At 36.8% G+C, this 25,618-nt stretch overlaps 2 protein-coding genes across 8 annotated transcripts in view; one reads left to right on the top strand and one right to left on the bottom strand.

Moving 5' to 3' along the window:
- PLEKHH2 (pleckstrin homology, MyTH4 and FERM domain containing H2) overlaps positions 1-25,394 on the bottom strand; it is an 88,504-nt gene extending 63,110 nt beyond the window's left edge. For all 7 annotated transcript variants that reach the window (XR_006734685.1, XR_006734686.1, XM_045549491.1 and 4 more), the window contains exons 1-6: positions 25,307-25,394; positions 18,955-19,084; positions 6,925-6,987; positions 5,145-5,294; positions 3,952-4,035; positions 3,256-3,337 (exon numbers count right to left, since the gene is read on the bottom strand). Coding sequence is in view for 5 of the 7 variants with exons in the window: in XM_045549491.1 (XP_045405447.1) it covers positions 3,256-3,337; positions 3,952-4,035; positions 5,145-5,294; positions 6,925-6,987; positions 18,955-19,077 (502 nt within the window). In the remaining 2 variants the exon portion in view is untranslated. The remainder of the gene's footprint in view (positions 1-3,255; positions 3,338-3,951; positions 4,036-5,144; positions 5,295-6,924; positions 6,988-18,954; positions 19,085-25,306) is intronic.
- Positions 8,457-9,748, top strand: C1GALT1C1L (C1GALT1 specific chaperone 1 like). The gene has a single exon (XM_045549496.1). The coding sequence runs from the start codon at positions 8,567-8,569 to the stop codon at positions 9,518-9,520; it is 954 nt and encodes a 317-aa protein (XP_045405452.1). The 5' UTR covers positions 8,457-8,566; the 3' UTR covers positions 9,521-9,748.
- Positions 25,395-25,618: the final 224 nt, after the last annotated feature.

Genomic DNA, 25,618 nt, shown 5'->3' with positions numbered 1-25,618 from the left:
TTTATATATTTTGAATGTTAAAATATTTAACTGCAGAGAGGAAAAATATCTAATCCCTTTAAGAGTAGTTAGTTCTCAACCAAAACAAACAAAAAGAAGATTATAAATAATTAGAGAGTAAGAGATTCTTGTAAAATCAAGTGTTGATAAATACCAATTAAGTACTGGTAAAATTTGTGCAGTATGGCACTAACTGTGAGCAACCAAAGGAAATTTGGATCATCATTGGGGCAAATAGCACATAATCACTATAATGACTTTTACTTAGTCTTAGTTTTCAGTAATGAGAAGAAAGCACATGGAGGGGCTTGGTCTATGGTGACCAAAATATAAAGAGCTTTAATCACTTCTTTAGAGAAAAAAACGGGGGTAGAGGTAAAGAATTTAGACAGCTAGTGGAGTGATTATTCGGTCAGCACCTAATCATGGGTTTAATTCATCTCTAGGACTTTTAACATTGCTGCTTTTAAGATCTAAAAGCATGGTGATCCGAGTAAGAAAAATTTCCAAAGAAATTTCTTAACTCCAGGAGAGCACCAAAGGATTAAGTTAAATAGCAACTGATAACTGAGTACAGTATAAGAAAAATATCTTTATGTAGTATTTTCTCTTAGATGTATCTTTTAATATTTTTATGTTGATCATCTCTCACAGTAATATTGCAATAACTATATATGCATATATATTTTAAAAGTACTACATTACATCTATTCTTCTCAAGTCTAACCCTAGTTTCCAAGGATTAATATCTCTTAGTGTATAAGACATAAGAGGCTGCCAGTAAAGACCAGAATTGTAAGCTAAGGATATCATGGAAAATATCAAGCTTTTGGGAATGGGCTAAGTACATCTAACCTATTTCAACAAGGGTGAATGTCACACAGATCTGAAACTTTAATTCTAAACATAGAATTCCAGATCAACTGTAGGAGCACCTATTTTTTTATCATACGGGTGGAGAAAATGATAGCAACTAGTATTAACATGCAGTAGACAAAATATTTTCCTATGCCCTATAATCAACAATTCTATATAAGCCCCCATGAAACCAGTAAGGCACTATTACAATCATGATTTTACTAATGGGAAAAACAATTTCTAGAGATATAACACAGTTGTTAAAAAGCAGGGCATTAAAGCTGACTTCAAAGCCCATGTTCTTCGTATCATATCAGTATTTATCCAATGTATTTTGTGAAACTGCAGAGCTTTGTGGAAATGTCCCAAAGGGTACAATAAGAGCTGTGGAGGATGCTAAGTCAGCAGACCTCTGGACCTATCAACGATGCTTTTATCTGTCTTATCTACTGAGATTCTACAGAAAATTTTATTTATTTATTTATTTTAAAAAGGTGTTCTGTTGCTAAATAAAGTTTGAAAACCTCTGTTCCAGGCCATGGGTCTAATAAGCATGAACCACACATACACCCTGCTTGATTCACCTCCTTTTCAACTCAATGTTCACGTGCATGGCTATCGCCAGAACAGTGTACCAAGTGTTTAGTAAATCTCGGCTGAGTGCAGTGACTCACACCTGTAATCCCAGCACTTTGGGAGGCTGAGGCTGGAGGACCGCTTGAGGCCAAGAGTTTGAGACTAAGGAAACCTTTATCGGATGATAGTTGTGCCATCCACACTTAAGCTTTGAAGGTGAAAAGAAAGTAACCCTATGCATTGAAAAAATTTTATTCATATCATAAGCTTCTGTTCAAAATATTCAGGCTGTAAGAATTTCAATCACTTTTGAAAACCATGATACAAAACAAAAACAGAAAATAATATGACTGACTTACTGTTTGAAGCAAATATACCTGAAATTAAATATTCAAATAGTGTTAACCTCTTCAGGTTATTCACTAATGTCCAGCTGTGCTGCCCAATATGGTCGCCACTAATAACGTACAGCAATTTAAATTTAAATCACTTCAAATTAAATAAAACATGAAATTCAGTTCCTCAGTTGCCTCTACTCATGTTTCAAGTGCTCAATAGTTACATATGGCTAGTGGCCAATACATTGGAAGATATAGAATACTTCCCTCATCACAGAAAGTTCTATTAAAAAGTGCTGCTCTACATTTTGAAGACTAAAAGTGAAGTTTAACAATATTATCAATTTTTAAATTATGAAAAGTGACTTCAGAGCTTGTAAAATATTTTTGTGAATTATCTCAAGAGTGGGAAATATTCCTTTTGATTTAATATTTGTAAGCAGCCAAAAGTTATAAAGAAACTCTGGAGGTACGTGTCTTTCTAAATAGCCCAATCTCACTGCTGACATTCTTGAGTTTGTAAGTGGATCTTCAGTGGATACTCACATTCGACAGGATTCAAATCCTCATCCAGAAAACCCAAATGGGGAAAGGTCATGAGTGACCAGTCCGAGTTATGACATCACATCCAACTAACCACAAGCTCAGGCATCTAAGAACATACAGAAGTGCCTCAGAGCTTCTCTCAAATAATGCTAAGCTCAGTGACACATTCAGTATGTGTGAAGCCAAGGAGCCTGCCTCATCCAAAGTCCTCAATGAAGTTACAATTGTACCATATCTGTGACCACTAAAAGGGCCTATTCTCTTTCTGAGACCAAAGTTCAAATCTTCTTAGACTTTTGGAGTACCTGCCTCTCGAATATAAATACTTTTAACCCACCACCTGGTGTGGTAAGGCGGCCTCAAGGACACATGTGACCCCCTAGATCCCCAAGTGCAGCTCCTTGACTGAATCCAAATTTTATAGAACAAATCCTTTTAATAATGTTTAGATTCAGTCAAAAGGCCACACTCAAGGATCCAGAAGGCCACATGTGGCCCCAAGGCTGCAGGTTCTAAACCCCTAGTTGGAACGCACTGCACATGGTTCCTGACCTCCTGGTTTAATGTCAACATACAGTACTTTCAGCAAGTTGGACTCTCTGGGACTTATTACAGTTCTAAAAAGGGGACAGACAGAAGGCCTTTAAAAATAGAGAGAAGCAAAATGAGTATCTGGTCATATTTTTCTGACCTATGTAGTGATCACTTTGGAAGACCTGTACATCATCAATCCCATCTCTTTTTGTCTTCCATTTTCAGGCCCAACATTCACTTGGGTTGCAGGAGTTCTGGTTTGTTTAGAAATTCTCTTTCATTTTATGACGATAACTTTTTGTCTGATGTTCATAATTCTGTCTTTGAAACATCAGAAAAAAATAGTACACTCTTAAATAGCCAAATAAATCCAAATAAGCTATCTTAGTCAAAGTATTTGTACCTTGTAGTTTTGACTGCATTGTTCTTATCTCTTCAGTTTGGTTTTGGTTGATTAAACGAAGATTCTGATTCTCCAGTTCCAGCTAAAAGAATATAATGGTATTCTTTTATATAGAGATAACATTTTCAAAATGTTCTAATAAATTATAATATTTGGAAAATGTTAATATCTAGTTACTCTATATGCAAGCAACATACAAAAGAAATGATAAGCAAATATCAGATTACTTTTCAGCACAGGCTGAAATAATCTAGATAATTATGGCATTAACATTTAGTTTTTCAAAAACTAAGACTTTTAAATGTTTTCACCCCCTATTTCACTTTAAAATATTTCACCCAAAATATGTCAGTATTAAACTGTCATATAAACTAAATAATATATGCTTCTCAGATACCAAATACATTAATTTTGTGAGATACACATATATGTTCTACAATTATTTAAAATTTACTAATTAGAACTAAAATCGGTCAGAATGAGGCTATTTACACTGATAATCATGAGTCTATCGATATGTTTAATTTTAGAAATACACTGGATATTAAAATGAAAACTACCCATCCCAATTTTGCCAAAAGGCAACAGCACCACCAACCAATCAAGATTTTTTGTTTCCTTCAGAATAATCATACATTCTGATGTTTTATTTATTTAAAAGAAGGTAAAGAAAAGGAAAAAGGCAGCAATAAATACCTCATTTAACTTAACTGTTACCCATTCTTTGATCTTAGCTGCTTTCTCTTCTATTATTTTAGCTTCTTGTATTCGTATTTGTTTCTGAAATAAAATTAGCAGTTTGTTTAGTTCAAACATAAACTCAATGGTCTGGAAAAGTTACAACATAAATATACGAGGCAAATCCACTGAAACCCTGTTTCTAAGTTAATACATCTACCCACAAATTACCAAACAAATTTTAAAAAGAAAAAAATTATCCAGCATATATAATAATAAACCATTGCAAGTACTACAAGTTTGAACAACTGCTATTCTCATTCCTTGAAAGATTACACACTAAAATCAATCCACTGAGTTTATCAGCAAAATAAACCATCTCTGCAAATGGTCTAGGATTTAGAACAGTAGCACAGGGGTCAACTAAGCTAGGGAGAGGAGAATAAAAACCTTAGGAACGTGGCTTTTTCCCCCTTAAATGCTAGCTTTCAAAGATACAAGAAAAATAATCATTGAGAAACTATAGCTCACATTTACCAACCTTAAAATCTGGTTATGATCATAAAGCTACTGAGAATGTGACTATCATATAATCACAATGGGTGAGGCCTGGGGGTAGTAGAAGGCTGAAAACCATTGACCTAAATAAACACTGATCCCCAAGAAATAGGAAAAAAATGCTGAAAATAAACAAAAATCTAACACATTCAACAAAACAATTTCAGAGTGGTCATATTTAAATGATGTTAAATGACCACTTAAGTAAATAACTAATATAATTTTAAAATAAACTAAACACTACACTTGTTTTCATTAAAGTGGTTTAGAAATGGTGTACACATTTCTAAGCAGAAGGATTGGTGTCAAACATAAATATTTAAAATATAATGTTAAATAAACATTTCCAATACTCTGACAATAACAATTTATGGACATATATGGCTGCTGATAACCAAGTGCTTCCAACTTAAACACTGCACTTAAACTCTAAAGTTTGAATGTTAAGGAGCATTGTCACATTCAAAAAGTGTTAAATCTTGCCTTGAAATTTCCCCCAACTTAAAGTGAATGCCATTTTGCTTTTACCTTTCACCAATAAATGTGATGCAATCCTATGGGTTGACAGAATACATAAGATTTCTAATCTTTGTGCTTATACACAAATGAGTATACTTATTTAGAACTCTTTTGACGATCAAATTCTTCCTAACCTGTTCTTCAAGTTGCAGTTCCAAGTTTTGAATGATGTCATCTTTTTCCTGTATTAGAGACTCCAGATCTTGACACTTTTTATATAACCTTGTCTCTGATTCACTGGTTTGAATATTAGCTGCTTTTAACTTTTCTTCCATAACTTGTACCTAAATTCAGAGGATAAAATATGAAAATTGTGCATGTATTTAATTTATCATAGTATTAAACTTAGAATTTTACTTTAACATTATATAGATTCCTAAAAGGTATCATAAAAGGAAAATATTAAACAGCAAGGTTTACCGTATTTAATAATTATAAAGACTATTTCGCCAAGTGGTCTTACCTTTGAAGTACATAAGGATACATACATAAGGGATTCTCAAAATATTGCTATCGTATAAAGTAATAATGTATTAATACATGTTTCCCAGGCCAGGCACGGTGGCTCACACCTGTAATCCTAGCACTCTGGGAGGCCGAGGCAGAGGATCATTTGAGCTCAGGAGTTGGAGACCAGCCTGAGCAAGAGCTAGAGACCCTGTCTCTACCAAAAATAGAAAAATTAGCTGGGCTTGGTGGCATGGGCCTATAGTCCCAGCTACTTGGGAGGCTGAGGCAGGAGGATCACTTGAGCCCAGGAGTTTGAGGTTGCAGTGAGCTATGATGACACCACTGCACCATACCCAGGGTGACAGAGTGAAACTCTGTCTCAAGAAAAAAAAAAGAAAGAAAGAAAATCAAGGATTGGGTTAGATTTGGCTTGTTTTGAAATTTGTTAGGCCACTCAAACAATCTACTGTGTAAAATTCAGTCTTTCAGGTGAAAACGAGATTTGGTAGTACTCAAGTTAAGGAAGGAAACATGACAAATCTAGAGGAAGCATAAGAAATTTTATATCTACTTCTTAGAAGAAATAATTTTGTATTTAAGCCTTCTGAAGTTCTTTTTTGTTTCCCTTTATTTTTTGCTTTCCTCTCTTCTAGCTTTTTGAAAATATACAATAAAAGACACTTAACTATATTTACCTGATAGTGCTGAAGAACACTAGAACTCATTGATTCAACTGAATATGAGTAGCTATGGATTTAGGATCATTAGATAAACTTTAAGGCTAGGAGAGCCCATCCAAACCATTCATTTTACTGCTGGCAACACCCAGAAAAGGTTAAGTGACTTAACAAAACATCATTTAAAACAAAATAAAAGTAGTATTAAAAAATTGTAAAGTATGAAAACAGGGGGAAAAGAATCATTTCACAATTAGAACCACTTTAAATTTCTCTTAACATTTAGAGGTGTTTCCTCTCAGTCTTTTTTTAACTCTCAGGTTTGAGTTTTCCTAATACGACTCTAAGCATTTTTACATATTAATACATATCCTTGGTAACAATTATCTTAATGGTTGTTTAATATTTCATGGAGTTGATATAGCTCACTTATTCATTCCTCTATAATAAAGCATTGATATTTCCAACTTTTTATTACTATAAATAAGGCTGCTATGAACATATTTATATATAAAACTTAATTATAGTTAGGATTATCCTAAAAGTCATTATTTGATTTTCTCAGAAGTAAGATAAAACTTCCTAATGGAAGCCATTTTTTTTCTCTTTTGAAAATTTGTTAATGGGAAAAATAGTGTTAGATTTTCCATTTTCTCTATGGATCAAGCTCATGAACAGTCAAAATGATAAGATATAGAGAAGGGCTGACAATTATCCTCCTATTATGGGCAAAACAATCTTTACATGTGTAGAAGCAAAAAAATTTTAAACTAAAATTATGCTTTACCTGTTGAAAAGCTTTTTCTGCCTGACGTTCAGCATCAATAACTTGTCTCTCAAGCTGCTGCATCTGTCAGGTGAGGAAAAATATAAATACCATAAAATTTCATATTTCCCTTTTTGAAAAAAGTTTAAAAATCTCACAATGTCATCAATTCAAGAATATTTAGGCCGGGCACGGTGGCTCACGCCTGTAATCCTAGCACTCTGGGAGGCTGAGGCGGGCAGATCGTTTGAGCTCAGGAGTTCGAGACCAGCCTGAGCAAGAGCGAGACCCCGTCTCTACTAAAAAAATAGAAAGAAATTATCTGGCCAACTAAAATCTATATAGAAAAAATTAGCCGGGCATGGTGGCACATGCCTGTAGTCCCAGCTACTCGGGAGGCTGAGGCAGTAGGATCGCTTAAGCCCAGGAGTTTGAGGTTGCTGTGAGCTAGGCAGATGCCACGGCATTCACTCTAGCCCGGGCAACAGAGCGAGACTCTGTCTCAAAAAAAAAAGAATATTTAAAGTAGTTCACTGGATATGACTTACATACAGTTAGCGCAGTAAAGGCTCTTTGCAAAGTTAAAAGTTGACCAAACAAAATGCCCAAAGTTTTGATACTTTTAGTATAATGTAATATATACCACAGGAGTATTCATCAACAGAATTTTCTTCATTGGGAAAAGACTAGTGAACACAAATTAAGACCAGTGAAATAAATCTAAGAGAAAACTAAGACTTCGAACGTCATATTTGATGTTTTGATCAAAAAGTCACAATGAGGCTGGGCACAGTTGCTCAGGCCTGTAATCCCAGCACTTTGGGAGTCCAAGGTGGGAGGATCACTTGAGCCCAGGGGTTTGAGACCAGCCTGGGAAAGACAGTGAGACACTGTCTCAACAAAAAATTTTAACAATAAATTTTTAAAAAATTAGCCAGGCATGGTGGTGTGTGCCTGTAGACCCAGCTACTCAGGAGACTGAGGTGGGAGGGCTGCTTGAGGCAGGTGTTCAAGGTTACAGTGAGCGATGATCACACCACTGCACTCCACCCTGGGCAACAGAATGAGACCCTGTCTCTAAAAAAAAAAAAAAAAAAAGTCACAAAGATATCAGGGAAGTGGTGGACTCTCATAAATTCCATAGGTTGTATGTTTAAACCCAGATTCTGGGTAGTTTTATATTCTTACAGATTTATGGGAAGCGTATAGGAGAGATTATTTGATTAAACACATGCCCACACACAAATACTAAAATGAATATTATTAAAAATGTAAAAGCCTTAAGAAGAACCCAGGTGTCAAATACACAAACCATGAGGTAAAACAATTTCAAATTATTAGTTTTTCTCAGTGTTGAAGTCTGACCAACTTTTGCGCCGTCTGTGACTCGATCTATGATCCTTTTTCAGTGCTATTGTTAGTTGGTAGTTCAGAGGCCCAGAACTCCGCGTGCACCTCAAACTCGCAGCAGTCTGGGTCCCACGCACAGTGGGCGACACATCCGGCCCCTGCCCCGCCCACTTCTCGACACCACCGAGAAGCGGCCTCCGGCAGCTAGAGCGGCCCAACCGGGAGCGCGGCCGCCAGCTACGGACAGCCTGGGCCTCCGGACCCGATCCTGGGCTGCGTTTGACCCGCGCGCACTGTCCTCAACGCCTGGAAAATGGTTTCTGCTAGTGGAGCCTCATTTTTAAAGGGTATGTTGCTCGGGAGCATTTCCTGGGTTTTGATAACTATGTTTGGCCAAATCCACATTCGACACGGAGGTCAAACTGGAGACCACAAGCACCATCACCTTCGCCCACCTAACAGAAAAGATTTCTTAAACATTTCAGAAGTGACATTCATGGAGCTCAGTAAAAGTATCCGTGTTTTCTGTATCATCTTTGGAGAAACCGAAAATGACAGTTACTGGGCTGTACTGCAGGAGACTTGGACCAAACACTGTGACAAGGCAGAGATCTCTGTCTATGGTACTAAAAATGATACTTTGTTCAATATAGAAAGAAATGACAAGTGGCTACAGATGAGGAGAACTTACAAATACGTCTTTGAAAAGTATGGCAACAGCTACAACTGGTTCTTTCTTGCACTTCCCACTACGTTTGCTGTCATTGAAAACTTAAAGTACCTTTTGTTCACAAGGGACGCATCGCAACCCTTTTATCTGGGCCACACTGTTAAATCTGGAGACCTCGAATTTGTGACTATGGAAGGAGGAATTGTCTTAAGTATAGAGTCAGTGAAAAGGCTGAACAGACTTCTCCGTAACTCTGAAAACTGTGCAGATCAAAGTGTGATTTGGAAGTTATCTGAAGATAAGCAGCTGGCAATCTGCCTGAAATATGCGGGAGTTCTTGCAGAAAATGCAGAGGATAATGAAGGAAGAGATGTGTTTAATACAAAATCTATTGTACATCTTATTCAGGAACATATGTCTAACAACCCTGGGCAAGTAGTAGAACACTGCTGTTCAGATATGGCTATTACTTTTAATGGACTGACTCCCCAAAAGATGGAAGTAATGATGTATGGTGTGTACCGGCTCAGGGCATTTGGACATTATTACAATGACACACTGGTTTTCTTGCCTCCAAATGGCTCCAAAAATGACTGAGAGCGGGGGGAATAATAGAATTGTCCTGTCCAGGAGCACTTGAAATGTGGGTAGTCCAAATTAAGATGTGGTGTAAGTGTAAAATAAATACTTCATTCAATAATGCACATATTATTAGAAAACAGTGCAAAAATGTAAAATATCTCAGTAATTTTTTACATTGACTCCACATTGAATTGATAATATTTTGGATATTTTGCATTAAATAAAATACACTATTAAAATTAATTTCACCTGTTTCTTTTCCATTTTATTAATGTGTCTATTACAAAATTTTTAATTATCAATGTGGTTCACGTATTTCTACAGGATAATAAAGGTGCAGAACATTCGTTGTCACCATGTATGACAATTTAACTGCCTGTCCACATGGCAGCACTTTTTAAAGGCAGTTTATTGCAGGCATCTGGATTCTGGAAGAGGTTTCAAATATTTGAATATGTAAATAGATATTCTCCAGGTGCATTCTCTAGACCTCATATCATTTTTAACTTTTGTGAAAATATTTCAAATGCTTAATGAGTAAGTATTGTGGTTTAAAAGCATTTTGTTGAGTTATTTACTACATAAAAGCAACTGGACAAGTATTATGTCTGTTGGAATGTCTCTAGAATATTCCTTAAACCAAAGAGCCAACCAGCAGACTCATGCCAATACCACATTTTCCCACTATTGGCAATATGCTGACAATTGTCACTTCTACATTGTATTATAACTACATTCTATTATCAGGGAAATATTTGCCTTTCTAGAGCCTTAGCATGAATTCAACAAAATTTAACATCCATTCCTGACAAAATCTCGTAGCAAATTAAGAATATAAGGAACTTCGGAAACTTAATAATGGGCATCTATGAAAAAACCTATAACTAACATCATACTTAATGGCAAAAACTGAATTCTTTCCCGCACAAGATTGTCTTCTTACCACTTCTATTCAACATTTTACTGGAGGTCCTAGGCAATGTGATAGCCATGAAAGAAAAATAAAAGTATGTAGACTGGTAAGGAAGAAGTAAGGCAACATTTATGGACAAATGATATGATTGTCTACACAGAAAATCCCAAATAAATTACAAAAAAGCTAGTAGAACTCATAAGTGAGTTTATTAAGGTCACAGGACATAAGGGCAATATACAAGAATCTGTTATATTTCTATTTAACAGCAATAAACAATTGAAATTGGAATTTTAAAAAACAGTACCATTTACAATAGCATCAAAATCACATAATACGGATGAATCTAACAAAATATGTGCAATATTTGTATGCTGAAACCACAATACATTGATAAGGAAAACTGAAGAACCAAATAGGAGAGTTAAACTATGAGTCAGAAGACTCAATATTATTAAAATGTCAATTCGCCCCCAATTGACCTATAGATTCCACCCAGTCCCAAAATCCTAGCAGGCTTTTTTTACACAAATTAACAAGCAGATTCTCAAACTTACATAGAAATGCTAAGGATCTAGAATAGCCAAACAACTCAGATAAAAAACAAAATCAGAATACCTATAATAACTGACATCAAGACTTATATAGCAATAGTATTCAAGACAATATGATATTTGTGTAAAAACAGACATAATAGATTAATGGAACAAAATAGTTCAGAAATATACTTAAAATATACAATCTAAATTTTTTTGTATTTTTATTGGTTTAATCTATCTTCATCATCAGATCATATAGCCATCACATACTATAATCTTCAATACTAGTCACCTTCTCAAATCCTTTTCATCTCTTATTTTGATTTTTAAAGGTTTCTTCCTTTTTACCTTCAATTTTTATTAAAGCATTATGTGTCGAATTTATTAGTTCTTTTTTTTTTTTTTTTTTTTGAGACAGAGTCTCACTCTGTTGCCTGGGCTAGAGTGCTAGTTATTCTGGTTGTCTGAACCCCATTCTCTAAATTTCTTACAGACATCTCTTGGGAACAACATTTTCTGAGTTCTTTCATGTTAATAGCTGCTTGCTATGCCCTTTATACTTGAAAGTCAGTTCTACTGAATACAAAATCTTAGGATCACATGTTCTTTCCTTGACATCTTTTTTTTTTTTTTTTTGAGACAGAGTCTCACTTTGTTGCCCGGGCTAGAGTGAGTGCCGTGGCATCAGCCTAGCTCACAGCAACCTCAGACTCCTGGGCTTAAGCGATCCTACTGCCTCAGCCTCCCGAGTAGCTGGGACTACAGGCATGAGCCACCATGCCCGGCTAATTTTTTTGTATATATATTTTTAGTTGGCCAGATAATTTCTTTCTATTTTTGGTAGAGACGGGGTCTCACTCTTGCTCAGGCTGGTCTCGAACTCCTGACCTCGAGCGATCCACCCGCCTCGGCCTCCCAGAGCTAGGATTACAGGCGTGAGCCACCGCGCCCGGCCTTTCCTTGACATCTTAAACATGTTATGCTATTTTCTCCTGGAATAAAGCATTGCTATCAGTGTAGAAACATAATATTATTTTCCTTATAAAGGTCCTGTTTTTGTTTTTGCCTAGATACCCAAGGAATGTTTTCTTTTTTCTTTAATATTCAATATTTTTACTAAAATAAGCCTTGAAGTAGGTCATCCTAGGTTAATGTTCTCAGGCACACGATGAACTATTTCAATATGTAGCATTGCGCTTTTCTAAATTTCTGTAGTTTTCTTGAATTACAGTGTTTGCATTTGTTTCATTCCTTTGTTTTGGCTTTCTTCTTCAGGAACTTCTTTTATCTGTATGTGTATCATCTTTGCTTATCTTCAATACTAGTCACCTTCTCAAATCCTTTTCATCTCTTATTTTGATTTTTAAAGGTTTCTTCCTTTTTACCTTCAATTTTTATTAAAGCATTATGTGTCGAATTTATTAGTTCTTTTTTTTTTTTTTTTTTTTTGAGACAGAGTCTCACTCTGTTACCTGGGCTACAGTGCCGTGGCGTCAGCCTAGCTCATAGCAACCTCAAACTCCTGGGTTCAAGCAATCCTCCTGCCACAGCCTCCCAAGTAGCTGGGACTATAGGCATGCGCCACCATGCCCGGCTAAATTTTTCTATATATATTTTTAGTTGTCAAGCTAATTTCTTTCTATTTTTTAGTAGAGATGGGGTCTCGCTCTTGCTCAGGCTGGTCTCAAACTACTGAGCTCAAACGATCCACCAGCCTCGGCCTCCCAGAGTGCTAGGATTACAGGTGTGAGCCATCACACCCGGCCAAAGTACATGCCATGCTGTCCAGGGACTTATTTCTATGAGTCAAACCTAGACTGTCTCAAGGGAATCATATTCACGAAAGAAATACCAAGTTGCAAGAAATCCCAGATGGCAATGCTGCATTAGGTAAATGTAGCATTAGGTTATGTTAACATCCAAAGGGAAAATTCTTCATATTTTTCTCCCCTTTCATTTTCACTGAAAATCTAACCCATAGGAAATAACATTTCATTTCGACTTAAAAAGAAACTTTCGAACAGGAACACTTACTATGCACAAGACCCATGCTGGCACTGGAACACAAGACTTGGAATTGAATGTGCTGATTTTTACATGCTGAGGGGAACACAACTGAAGGTCTCTAGGGAATAATGAGAAGACTGAATCTGGAGTGGAGGAAGGAGATTTGCTGTTAATTGTTGGGAAGCTGATGAAAGATGGAAGAGTCTAAAAGAATCCGTTCAAGGCAGTTCCATGAGGCATATTGATATGAAGAATGGGAGACATAAAAGTAGCCAATGTAATAGATTAAGAAATAAAAGTTAGTGTTGAGAAGGTGCTGGGGAGTTAGTTCACAAGGAATCAAGATAAGGGAGTTTTATGGAGAAAGTACATGGAAAAACAACAATGGCAACATTAAAGAGTGATCAACAGATGCCAAGAGCCAAGGATGTGAAGAAAAGGGAACCCTCGTACGCTGCTGGTAGGAATGTAAGTTGGTACAGACATTATGGAAAACTGCATGGAGATTCCTCGGAAAAACTAAAAATAGAATTATCATTTTATCCAGCAATCCTATTTCTGGGTGTATACCCAGAGGATCTGAAATCATTATGTTCCAGGCAGGATATCTCATGCCTGTAATCCCAGCACTTTGGGAGGCCAAGGCAAGAGGATTGCTTGAGGCCAGGAATTCGAGACCACCCTGGGGACATAGTGAGACCCCTTCTCTACAAAAAAATGCAAAAATTAGCTGGGCATGGTAGTATGCGCTTGTACTCCTCCCTACATGTGAGGCTGAGGCAGGAGTATCCCTTTGAGCCCAGGAGTTCGAGGCTGCTGTGAGCTCTAATTGCACCACTGCACTCCAGCCTGGGTGACAGAGCAAGACCCTGTCTCTAAAAAAAAAAAAAAGAAAGAAAGTAATCAGTATGTCAAAGAGGTATCTGCACTCCCATGCTCACTGAAGCATTATACATAATAGCCAAGACATGGAAACAACTTATATGTACACCAACAAATGAATGGATAAAGAAAATGTGGTATAGATTCACAATGGATCACTATTCAGCCTTAAAAAAGAAGGGAATCCTGTAATTTCTGACAACATAGATGAACCTGGAGGACATTATGCTAAATGAAATAAGCAAGGGACAGAAAGATAAATTATTACATGATCTCACGAATATGTGGAATCTAAGGCAGTTAAACTCATAGAAGTAAAGGCTAGAATGATGGTTACCAGAACTGGGGGATAGGGAGGGAAGGAATGGAGGGTTGCTAGTCAGACGGTACAAAGTTTCAGACAGACAGGAGGAATAAGTTTTGAGATCTATTGCACAGCAGGGTGACTATAGTTAAAAACAATGCATTACGTATTTCAAAATTGCTAAGAGTAAATTTCAAATATTCTCACCACAAAAAGTGATAAGTATTCGAGGTGATGAATGGGTTAATTAGCTTGATTTAATCATTCCACATTGTGTAAATATAACATCACATTATACCCAATAAATATATATGATCATAATTTGTCAATTTATAATAAAATAAAAAATTTTTTAAATGCCAAAAAAAACCCCTTTCCCTTTTCCCTCCATAACTCAAACAACTAACTAGTAATATTGTAAAGCAGGAAAACTGCTTAAATCTCAGCTTCCCTGAAGAGTTTATATTTGGCATACTAGGGATATTTCCAACACCATTCCTTAAATTCCTCTAAAGACCTCTCCCACTTACAGAAGCACTTGCCCAAGACTTCAATAAGGCCTTTTTCTTCATAAGCTTAATATTCTAAGTTACTTGGAAATTATGATGAAAAAAAATAGGTGCAAAAACAGTCCTTCTAAAAGACCCCATGTATTCTCCTAACTCCATTTCCAAAATATATAGGGTATATATAATTGAGATCCATCTTTAATTATAAAAATGCTTTGAGATATCTCATACATTTTTCTTTAAAAAATTCAGAAATGTATCTGCTATCAATCTGTAAGTACATTTAAGTCATCTCCTCGTACACGAAACCAGTGTGTCCACTCAGAAAGTTACAGGAAAATAATGGGTTACTTCTAGGTGCCAGGCACTCTATTAGCTACAGCACAACAAAGCTGAAAGACAAGGTTTGATGGCAGCTCCGCTTTTTGTTATATGTGTGATATTGGGTATACTACTCAATTACTCTCTGTTTTAATGTTAATTCTTTAGATTGGGGATGATAATAATCATAATTACCTCATAAGGTTACTGTGCAGTCTAAACTAGCTAATGTAAGACTTAGGAACCAGAGTTGACATCTAGAGTTAGCTGCTTATAGCCAGCACCAATAATTTGGAACTAAAAACCAGTGCTGTTGTAGGAAAGAGAAGTTGGCCACAATTCCTGGCAAAGAACTGAAGACTCAAATTAGTATTCTCTTAAGAATCTTCAGCCTTGGGCCTGCATCCATTTGGAAGGAAGGTATGAAGAACTATTAGGGAAAAGCCCTGGGGTAGACTGTTCCTAACACAAAACCAAAGGTTGTGGATGGGACCAGACTAGCCTCTGGAATGCAATATTTGGCTAGAGTTGGCACTTAGAAACAATGCAATAGGGTTTGCTTTGAAAAATATGTAACATTATGTAAATTGTTATTACTACATACATATATATATATATAAACTAATACACACAGATACCTGCCCCCAAGCAGAGGCGGATTTAGTAATATATGTTGCATGGCTGAAAAGAAGACAATAGATGAGTGGTTAGATATATCAGAGACAGCAAAGAGGGTAGTAATAAAACTAGATTAGAAAGGCCATATAGGGTGATGGCTAAGCATTCAGGCTTTAAAGGCAGAATGCCTGTATTCATATCTTGGCTCCATCACTCACTTTTTGGTGTGAACTCAGGCAAGTTAAATAACTTTCCCATGCCTGAGTTTCCTCCTGTGTAAATATGGATAATATTAGTACCTAATTCATATGATAGTTGTAAGGATTAAAAAACGAATATATAAAGCACTTAGAAGATTTCCTGGCACATAGTAAGTATCAGTTGCCTAATCTATAAAATGGGATAATAACATTTATTACTCCACAGGTTGTTGTAAGAATTAAATAAATCATATTTATAAAGTGCTTAACACATAATAAATCAATAAATATTAGGTATTTTCATTAAAACATGGGAGGGTACTGAAAAATTTTTTAAACCTGAAAAAAATATTTCATAATAGAATATAACAGAAAATACTGTGAGAATCCTTATTTCTATTTTGGTGTTTGAATATATTTACTGGAAAACCATGAGTAACTTGGCATACTTATCCACTTTCCAATGTGTAAAACACATCTGAATAATTCCGTCTCTTAGATCTGTCAAAGGTTTTAAGTCACAGATACAAAATACAGACCAAAAACAGAAAAAGAAAAAGAAACCACAGCTAAAACAGCAATTTTGAAATAATATTCCTTTCAATACTCATTCGCTGACAAAGAAAACATTAAATCTAATAGCATAAAAACTAATAATCAAAAACCTATTTATAATTTTACTTATAGAGAAAAACAGCACTTTTGTAACTTTAACAAATGGGCACTCATAGAGAAACTTGCTACATCATGCTTTCTAATGAACAGAACAAATGTCACTGTAAAATTTAGAAACCCAAATAAGCATACTTCTATTCAGACCATGAGGAAACCAACAGCGTACAGAAGTCAAGATAACAAAGAAAATTTTGAGAAGGATATTGCAGTCAACAGTGTCAACTGCTGAGAGGCTAAAGCAACAACTGGCAAGTGTCCATGTGGTTCATGAACAAGAATATAATCGGTGGACCTTGACAAAAGCATTGTATGGGGAGGTTGGGGTTGTGGGAAATACCAGAAAAATCATAGTAAACATGGGGACTAATTTTTATAGAAAGAGGAGCAAAAGACAAAGAATGAGTCACTAACTTTGAGTTAGGAAAAACTTCCCCAACTTAGAGTTATTCAAACTGAGATTTTTTTCAAGCTATAATCTTTATTCTAATATCAATAAATAAAACATATTGATCCTGGAGATTTATTCCACAAAGCCTATTACTTTGTCATTCTTGACCCAAAATAAATAGGATAACTTTAGTCTTTCCACCTAAAATATATTAAAGCACAATAATTTAAGATGATATATATGAAAGCTTAAACTGAATGATGTTTCACTGGATTTTATTAGAATACTTCTGTGCTAAGAGATTCTTGGCTAACAATGGGAGGAAGATTTAAGATCTTTTTTTGAGGCCGGGCGCGGTGGCTCACACCTGTAATCCTAGCACTCTGGGAGGCTGAGGCGGGAGGATCGCTCGAGGTCAGGAGTTCAAGACCAGCCTGAGCAAGAGCGAGACCCTGTCTCTACTAAAAATAGAAAGAAATGATCTGGACAGCTAAAAATATATGTAGAAAAAAAATTAGCCAGGCATTGTGGCACATGCCTGTAGTCCCAGCTACTTGGGAGGCTGAGGCAGGAGGATTACTTAAGCCCAGGAGTGGGCTGACGCCACGGCACTCTAGCCAGGGCAAAAGAGTGAGACTCTGTCTCAAAAAAAAAAAAAATCTTTTTTGGAGATGTGATATATGTACCAGTTTCCATCCCACAAAAGGATTATGCAGACTGGAGTTTAAGAAATCACATAATTTTTCTGATCAATTCTGAATGACCATTAATATCATTCATCCATTCATCTAAAAAGTGCTGTCCAATAGAAACACAATGTGAGCTGCATGTACAATTTTGAATTTTCTAGTACAAACATTAAAAAAGTAAAAAGAAATATGTAAAATTAACTTTAATATGTCTATTTAACTTGATATCCAAAATACTATCATTTCAACACATAATCAATACAAAAATTATTGCTGAGATACTTTACATTATTTTTTTCACACTAAATCTTTGAAATCAGTGTTTATTTTACATTTGCAACACATTCTCAATTTGTAGCACATCTCATTTGAAGTATTCAATAGTCACATGTGGCTAGTGGCTACTATACCAGACAGCATAGGTCTAGAATCCAAGTTCTCTGGAAATAGGAACATGGGTTGCTTGTTTTTTGTTCTTTTTTAGACAGAGTCTCGCTGTGTTGCCCAGGCTACAGTGTAGTGGCGTCAGCCTAGCTCACTGCAACCTCAAACTCCTGGGCTCAAGCAATTCTCCTGCCTCAGCCTCCCAAGTAGCTGGGACTACAGGCTCACACCACCACACCTGGCTAACTTTTTCTATTTTTAGTAGAGATGAGCTCTCACTCTTGCTCAGGCTGGTCTCGAACTCCTGACTTCGAGCGATCCTCTCACCTCGGCCTCCCAGCATGCTAGGATTACAGGTGTGAGCCACCGCGCCTGGCCAGTATTAAGAACAGTGTGTAGCATAAATTAACCCTCAAAGAATAGTTGTTGAATGAGTAAATAAATGAAAAAACTATTGGTTTTATATACATACTTGCAAAAAAATTCTTGTGATATAAATGACATTCTAATCACATGATTAGAATTATTAGGAAAAGTATATAAGTATGTTAAACTCAATTCTAGCCCAGATGATAGTTTAGTAATATATAGTCAAGACAAATTCCTAAGTAGATGTATATTTCAAATATAGTATAAATATGTTTTACTATCAATAGAGAAATTTCTTCTATAATCACTTTAAAGTGACTTTACTAAACATTTAGTGGATCAAAGGTTGTCACACTCCTCTAATAACATCAAATAGTTTATAGCTTTTCTCTCTGAAATGCTATTCATCACACAAATACAATTCTTACATATTCCACTAACATTCTCAAATAAATATTTTTTGTTTTAATGTCTAATCCACCCGAACACCAGCAAAAGAATATACCAAATATAGCTTCAAATACTTGACAGAAGTTAAATTACATTCATTATTTTAAAAGTTCTTAACCCCAAAAGTACTGAGGTTATTTAATTTCAATGATACTGACCCCAAATGGCTGACAATAACAAAAGTTAGGGAGAAAAGCTTACCTTCTCTGCTAAGAGCTCTCGTATCTTGCTTGCTTGAACTCTAAATTTCATGAGCTGGGACTCCAGAGCTACACATCTTTCTTTCCAATCTACTAGTCCTTCTGGCTCAGAAAGCTCTGCCATATTTATTCTAAAAAGGAAAGCATTCAAATGGCACAACACAATTAACATTCAGGATAATTCGTGAAATCACCCAATGTACACATTCTAGTCACCATCTAATGATATCCACATATAAGTTTTAAGTTCTAAGATAAATTTCAGAACTGACTGTAGCTTATGGAAAGAACTTAGTGGGAAACAGGAGGCCCAGGTTGGAGGCCCAGCTATGTTATTTAACCTTTCCACGTTTCTGTTTACCCAATCTAGAAAAAGGGGGATGCTAACTATAACAAACCATCCTTCCTCGTGGGTATGTTGTAAAGAACAAATGAAATATTGCTGTTTCTAACGGAACTTTGGACAGTGTAATAGCACAAGACAAACACAGAGTACTATTATTATTTTAGCTTTGCCCAGCAGATTGTTCAAATCTATCAGCTCATAATTTTACCACACTCTTAAATTTACAACAGTATCATTTTGATTCAATTGGTAGCATGATAAAATAACCCAAAGAAGTTTCATACCAGTGCTGCAATTACAGTTTAGATTCGTACTACAATGATTACTTACTACCACTCTAAATTTGTCTAGGTCCAGGCTAAGTCTTTCAAGCCAAAAGTCCTTTGGCATATTTAACTGGGTAAGTTATTATGATCCTGACAAATTTGCATAATTTTTATTTTGTGTAAGAAAAGAAAACATATAAACATGAAATTTGGGCCAGGCGCAGTGGCTCATGCCTGGGTGTAATCTCAGCACTCTGGGAGGCCAAGGTGGGAGGACTGTTTGAGGACAGGAGTTTGAGAACAGCCTGGGAAACATAGCAGGATCCTGTCTCTACAAAAAAAAATTTTTTAAATTAGCTAGGCGTGAGGGCCCACACTTGTAGTCCTAGCTACTCAGGAGGCTGAGGCAGGAGGATCTCTTAAGCCCAGGAGTTTATGGCTGCAGTGAGCTATGATTGTGCCACTGTACTCCAGCTTGGGCAACAGAATGAGACTCTGTTTCTAAAAAAAAGGAAGAAAGAAAAGAAAAGACATTTGGAATCAGCTACATTAAGTAAATCTAGACTCAGGGGAGGACAAGAGGCAAGGGAACTGGTTTTGAAATTCCGAAGTGTTGCTTGATTTTGGAAGCATGATTGTTTCTGGCTCTGAGATTCATAAAAGTAGCTTTATGTGTTTGCTAATTTTTATCAGGTTATTTTAATAAATAGCCTAATAATGTATTTCAGAATTGCCCTTGCTATGAACTGATAAAATTTACACTAGGAAGGGATCTCCTGGAGAAACCAAGTCCCAGTCATGCAGAACACGTGACAGCAAAACTCTCAGAACCCAGGGACAGTACTAACAGCTGACATGTAGTACTCTGTTCTTTTGTTTTATAAAAATGCAACCAAGTTAATTGTCCCAGTATTTAGTGTAATGTAATCCCTCCCTAATCCTATACCAATTTTTAAAATTTTGTGCTGGTAAAAAAAAGCCCACTAAAAGGTTATTTTCCTAGCATAAATATTGTTTTGTGCCTAAATCAATTTTCACATTAATGATGACATTACCACTCAATAATTTAGAAATAAATATGAGCAGAATTGTTCTACAAAAGCTATAACTTTTATTAAGAGCACCCCAGCCATCTGAAAGCTTCCAGATGTCTCTAAATTCTAGCCATAATTTAAGGGAAATTTATAATTGTAGAGCTGGAAATTATTTTCATTTCTTTGTTTTTATAGCACCTTCACCCCATTGTTTTCTGAGTTTTTTCCTAAGGATATTAGCCTTGTTAATGGCTTTTTTTCATTACCCATATTAGCATTCACTATTAATGCTTCATATTAGCATTTACCACCAATAATTTAGGAGTAGATAATGCAAATTGTCAATCACAAACTTTTTCTCAACTCTACTGCTACTTTATTTCTCTCCTTATCAGCTTTAGAGAAAGAAAATACAGATGAAATATTTTTAAAAAATGAAAAGCGGCCCTGAAATAAACACCCTCCAGTCTTAAACCATTCATGTCATTGCACAGAAATGCAAGGACACTGTTCTACCTTAAGTAACAAGAGGAGTCTATTTAATGTTGGTTCATTTTTGCTCTACATTTAAACAACTTCAGTTCTGTAAAATGTCTACAGTTTTTAAAATAACAAAAGAGTACATATTTTTTAACAAATGAAAATTCATCAATGTAATGCACTGTATGAATAGAATAAAGAACAAAAACCACATGATTATTTCAGGAGACACAGAAAAAAAACTTGACAAAACCCAACATCCCTTCATGATAAAAACATTCAACAAACTAGCAGCTGAAGGGAACTTCCTCAACCCAATACAAGACACCTACAAAAAGCCTAAAACTAACATCACACTTAGTGGTAAATGACTGAAAGTATTCCCCCTAAAATCAGGAACAAGACAAGGATGTCTGCTTTCATCACTTCTATTCAACACGGTACTAAAGACTCCAGCCAGGGCACGAAAATAAAATAAAAAGCATTCAGACTGGAAAGGAAGAAGTAAAACTATCTCTACATGCAGATGAGATGATCATGGATATAGAAAATTCTAAGGAAGCCACACAAAAAAAATTTAAAACTATTGAGTTTAGCAATATTTCAGGAAACCAGATCAATATACAAAAATCATTTGTTTTTCTATACACTAGCCAAGAAAAATCCAAACTGAAATTAAGAAAATATTGCATTTACAATACTCAGGAATAAATTTAACAAAAGAAATTCAAGACTTGTTCTCTGAAAACTACAAAAAATCATTGAAAGAAATTTTAAAATACCTAAATAAATGGAAGAGATTGCATGTTCATATTTGGAAGATTTAATATTGTGAAGATGGCAATACTTGCAAATTGATGTACACATTCAATGTAATCCCTATCAAAATTCCAGCTGCATCTTTTGCAGAAATTAACAAGTTGATCCTAAAATTTACCCAGAAATTCAGGGACAAAGAACAGCCAAAACAATTTTGGAAAGTTGGAGTACTCACATGCTCCAATTTCTAAACTTACTACACAGCTACAGTAATCAAGACTACATGTTTTGTGCATAAAGACAGACATAGATCAATGGCATAAAGCTGAATCCAGAAATAAAACCTCACATTTACAGTCAATTGATTTTTAGCAAGAGTGACAAGATCATGGGGAAAGAATAGTCCCTTCAGCAAACGATGCTGGGACAAATGGATATCTACATGCAAAAGAATGAATTTGGACCCATACCTGATACCACATAAACAAATTAACACGAAATGGATCAAAAACCTACATGTAAGAGCCAAAGCTCTAAAACTCTTAGAAGAAAAAGGTATAAATTTTAATAACCTTGGATTAGGTAACAGTTTCTTACATATAACACATAAAGCCTAAGTAATCAAAGAAAAAATAGATAAACTGGACTTCATCAAAATTAAAAAATTTGGGTTTCAAAGGACACTATCAAGAAAGTGCAAAGATAACCCATAGAATGAGGAAAAATATTTGCAACTCATATATCTAAGGGACTTGTGCCTAGAATATATAAAGAACCCTTATAACTAAAGACAACCCAATTAAAAATGGGCAAAGTATCTGAATAGACATCCCTCCAAAGAAGATGTATGAATGGCCAATAAGCATAAGAAAAGATGCTCAGTATCATTAGCTATAGGGGAAAATGCAAATCAAAGTCACAATGACATCCTACTTCACATCAAATAGGATCGTCATAATGAAATGAAAAAGATATATCATAACAAGTGTTGGTGATGATGTGGAGAAATTGGAACCCTCATACATTGCTGGTGGAAATGTAAAAATCGTACAGTTGCTTTGTAAATAGTTTGGCAGTTCCTTAAAAGCTTAAACACAAAGTTATCATATGACAAGAGCAGCTCCAATGTTAAATATATAACCAAGGGAATTGAATACATGTCCATACCAAAACTTGTACAAAAATGTTCATAGCACCATTATTCATGATAGCCAAAAAAGTAGAAACAACCCATGTCCACCATCAGATGAATGGATGGAGAAAATGCAGTATATCCATATAAGGAATATTATTCAGCCATAGAAAAGGAATTCAGTACTAATACATGTTATAGCAATAGGTGAACCTTAAAAACATTATGCTAAGTGAAAAATGCCAGACACAAAAGGCCACATGTTGTAAGATTCCATTTATATGAAATGTCCAGAACAGGCAGATCCAAAGAAATGGAAAGTAGGTTAGTGGTTGCCAAAGGCATGAGGAGAGGACAATGGGACTGACTACTAATGGGTGTGGGGTTTCTTTATGGGGTGATGAAAATATTGTTGAATTAGATAGTGGTGATGATTGCATGATTTCGTGAATATACCAAAACCCATGGCACTGTACACTTTAAAAGGATAAATTTTATAGTTTGTAACTTATAGCTCAATGAAAAAGATCATCTGTTTACAAATGAGTAAAGAAAAAGTACCAGTTTAAATAGATGTATACTAGAAGCACATTTACAGATTTAATGATCCATTATTTGTGGTTATCCCTGCCAAGAATTTCACCATTAACTCAAATAATTGAGAGGTAACTATTAACCTCAAATATGCAAAGTATCATACATATGTCTTACATAGAGCACTTTGCTATGAAAATGATGCAGTAAAAAAATTCAAAGTTAAACATACCTATGCATTTCTTTAGTTATGCCAATTACATATTTTATAGTGAAGAATATTATTAAATCAGATTTCAATGTCTGCATTCCTCATTAGTAGGTCATATTTAAAAAATCTGAAACTTCAGATTGGTTGGATAATGGTCTGCACTGAAGTCTAGACACCTGATTCCCTCATTTCATTCTGTAATTTCAGTTAGTTAACATGTATAAAGTAACTGTTGTGTTAGTGCACCACCTTGAGTAGTTAAGAATTCTAATTTTGAACAATATCTACCATCCTTTTCCTTTACCACTGACGTTATAGAACTGTATAGCTTTCAGAGCTATAACCAATTGCTAAATATCATATTTAGATTTTGAACTTGAAAGTAATCTATCTTCACTGCAGGGGACAAGAAAAAGTCCTAGTCTTCCAAATATCCCCAGTGACTTTGGGAAATATTTACTGACGCAAAATAAACTGTTTACAGTTGTGGAGTGAATGCTCTTTTCTCTGAATCTCTGACTTCCTGTTTCTCTTCCGAATCCCAAAAAGGAAAGGAAAAGAAATGAAAGAGTTCTTCTGCTTAGGCTCACTGTTTTGAAGATCAGGGTTAGTCCTTCAAATTCTTTAGTTCTCTCCTCTTAAGGGACAGCTTAACTGGGCCAGGTAAAAGTGTGAGTGTGAGTGTGAGTGTGTGTGTGTGTGTGTGTGTGTGTGTGTTTTCTAACGCAGAAAAGATGTCTTTCTTGACCAGACTGAGGCTTGCCTTGTTTAAGGAACCTTCTGACCACCACCTAGCCCCACTTGGGCAACGCCTGCCCTTCGGAGGCACTGCCCAGAACAGCCGTGCTCCTCACTGCACGCTCCACACTCCTCGGGGACACACACCGCTGTGCGGTCCAGGCTTGCAAAGACTGGCATTTGCACAAAGAAAGCAGTGACCCGCAGACAGCCCAGCACTAGAGCTTTTCCAACGTAAATGGTCCAACTTCCCTTTCCACAGTGTTTCGCACATCAAATTCTATGGCTGAAGCGCTTCGAAAAGTGGTCTCCTAACTTCAGGGACAGCGTAGTTTCAGGGTAGGTCACCTTAAGACACTCTGCCGTCCCGGCAACTCGAAATGTAGAAAATAGTTCTTTAAAGTTTTGAGAAGTTTCGCCCCGGAGTGGTCTCCCCAAAAGCCGAGGCCGAGCCGCAGCAGCCCTAAATGCGTGGGCACTCGGTGCGGGGAGGCGGGGCTGCCCTGCTGCGCCCCCCAGGGCCGCCCACGACGCGCCAGCAGCCCGGGCCCCGAGTTTTCAAACAAATGTCACGGGAGCCCGGGGGGCAGAGGGGGACTACGGGCCACGGCCCCAGCCCACCCCTCCAGGCGAGACCCAGACCTGGAGGCAGAGCCCGGGCTGTGGGCGAGATGCAGTTGAGTCCCGAGCCAGCCCGCTCCATCCCCTATACCCGCCCGCGGACTCCCCCTGGCGCCCCCATCCTCGACTAGGCTAGCCCCCCGGGACGGCGCGCTCTCGAGGGGGCGGGGACTGCGGGGTAGCGGAGACGCTGGGGTCGCCCCTCGGCTCCAGGCCCTTCCCACCTGCCTACCTCTGCTGCGGGCCCCCGGTGGCAGCGTGCAAGGTCTTGGCAGCGCCTGGTCCCGGGGATCCCGGGCTCTCAGCCCGCGCCCGCCTCAGACGAGCCGGGAGAGGGCGGGGGCACGGTACCGCCTCCTCCTGGGACTGGCGGCCGGAGTGGCCAATCGAGGATGCAGACTGCCACGAGGCGTCACTGGGGGGTGTGGCTATAACGTTGGCTCCTCCCAGTCTGGCGCAGGAGGGAGCTCTGTCCTGGAGTGGTCAACCAATAGCCTTCCCCACACTTGGAGTTCACACTGGTTGTAGCGGTAGGTCACCTCCG

This window comes from Lemur catta, chromosome 4, assembly GCF_020740605.2.
Source record: "Lemur catta isolate mLemCat1 chromosome 4, mLemCat1.pri, whole genome shotgun sequence".
In the NCBI taxonomy this organism is placed as follows: domain Eukaryota; kingdom Metazoa; phylum Chordata; class Mammalia; order Primates; family Lemuridae; genus Lemur; species Lemur catta.
Note: the sequence above shows the minus strand (reverse complement) of the source record. Positions and strands in the feature narration are given on the sequence as shown.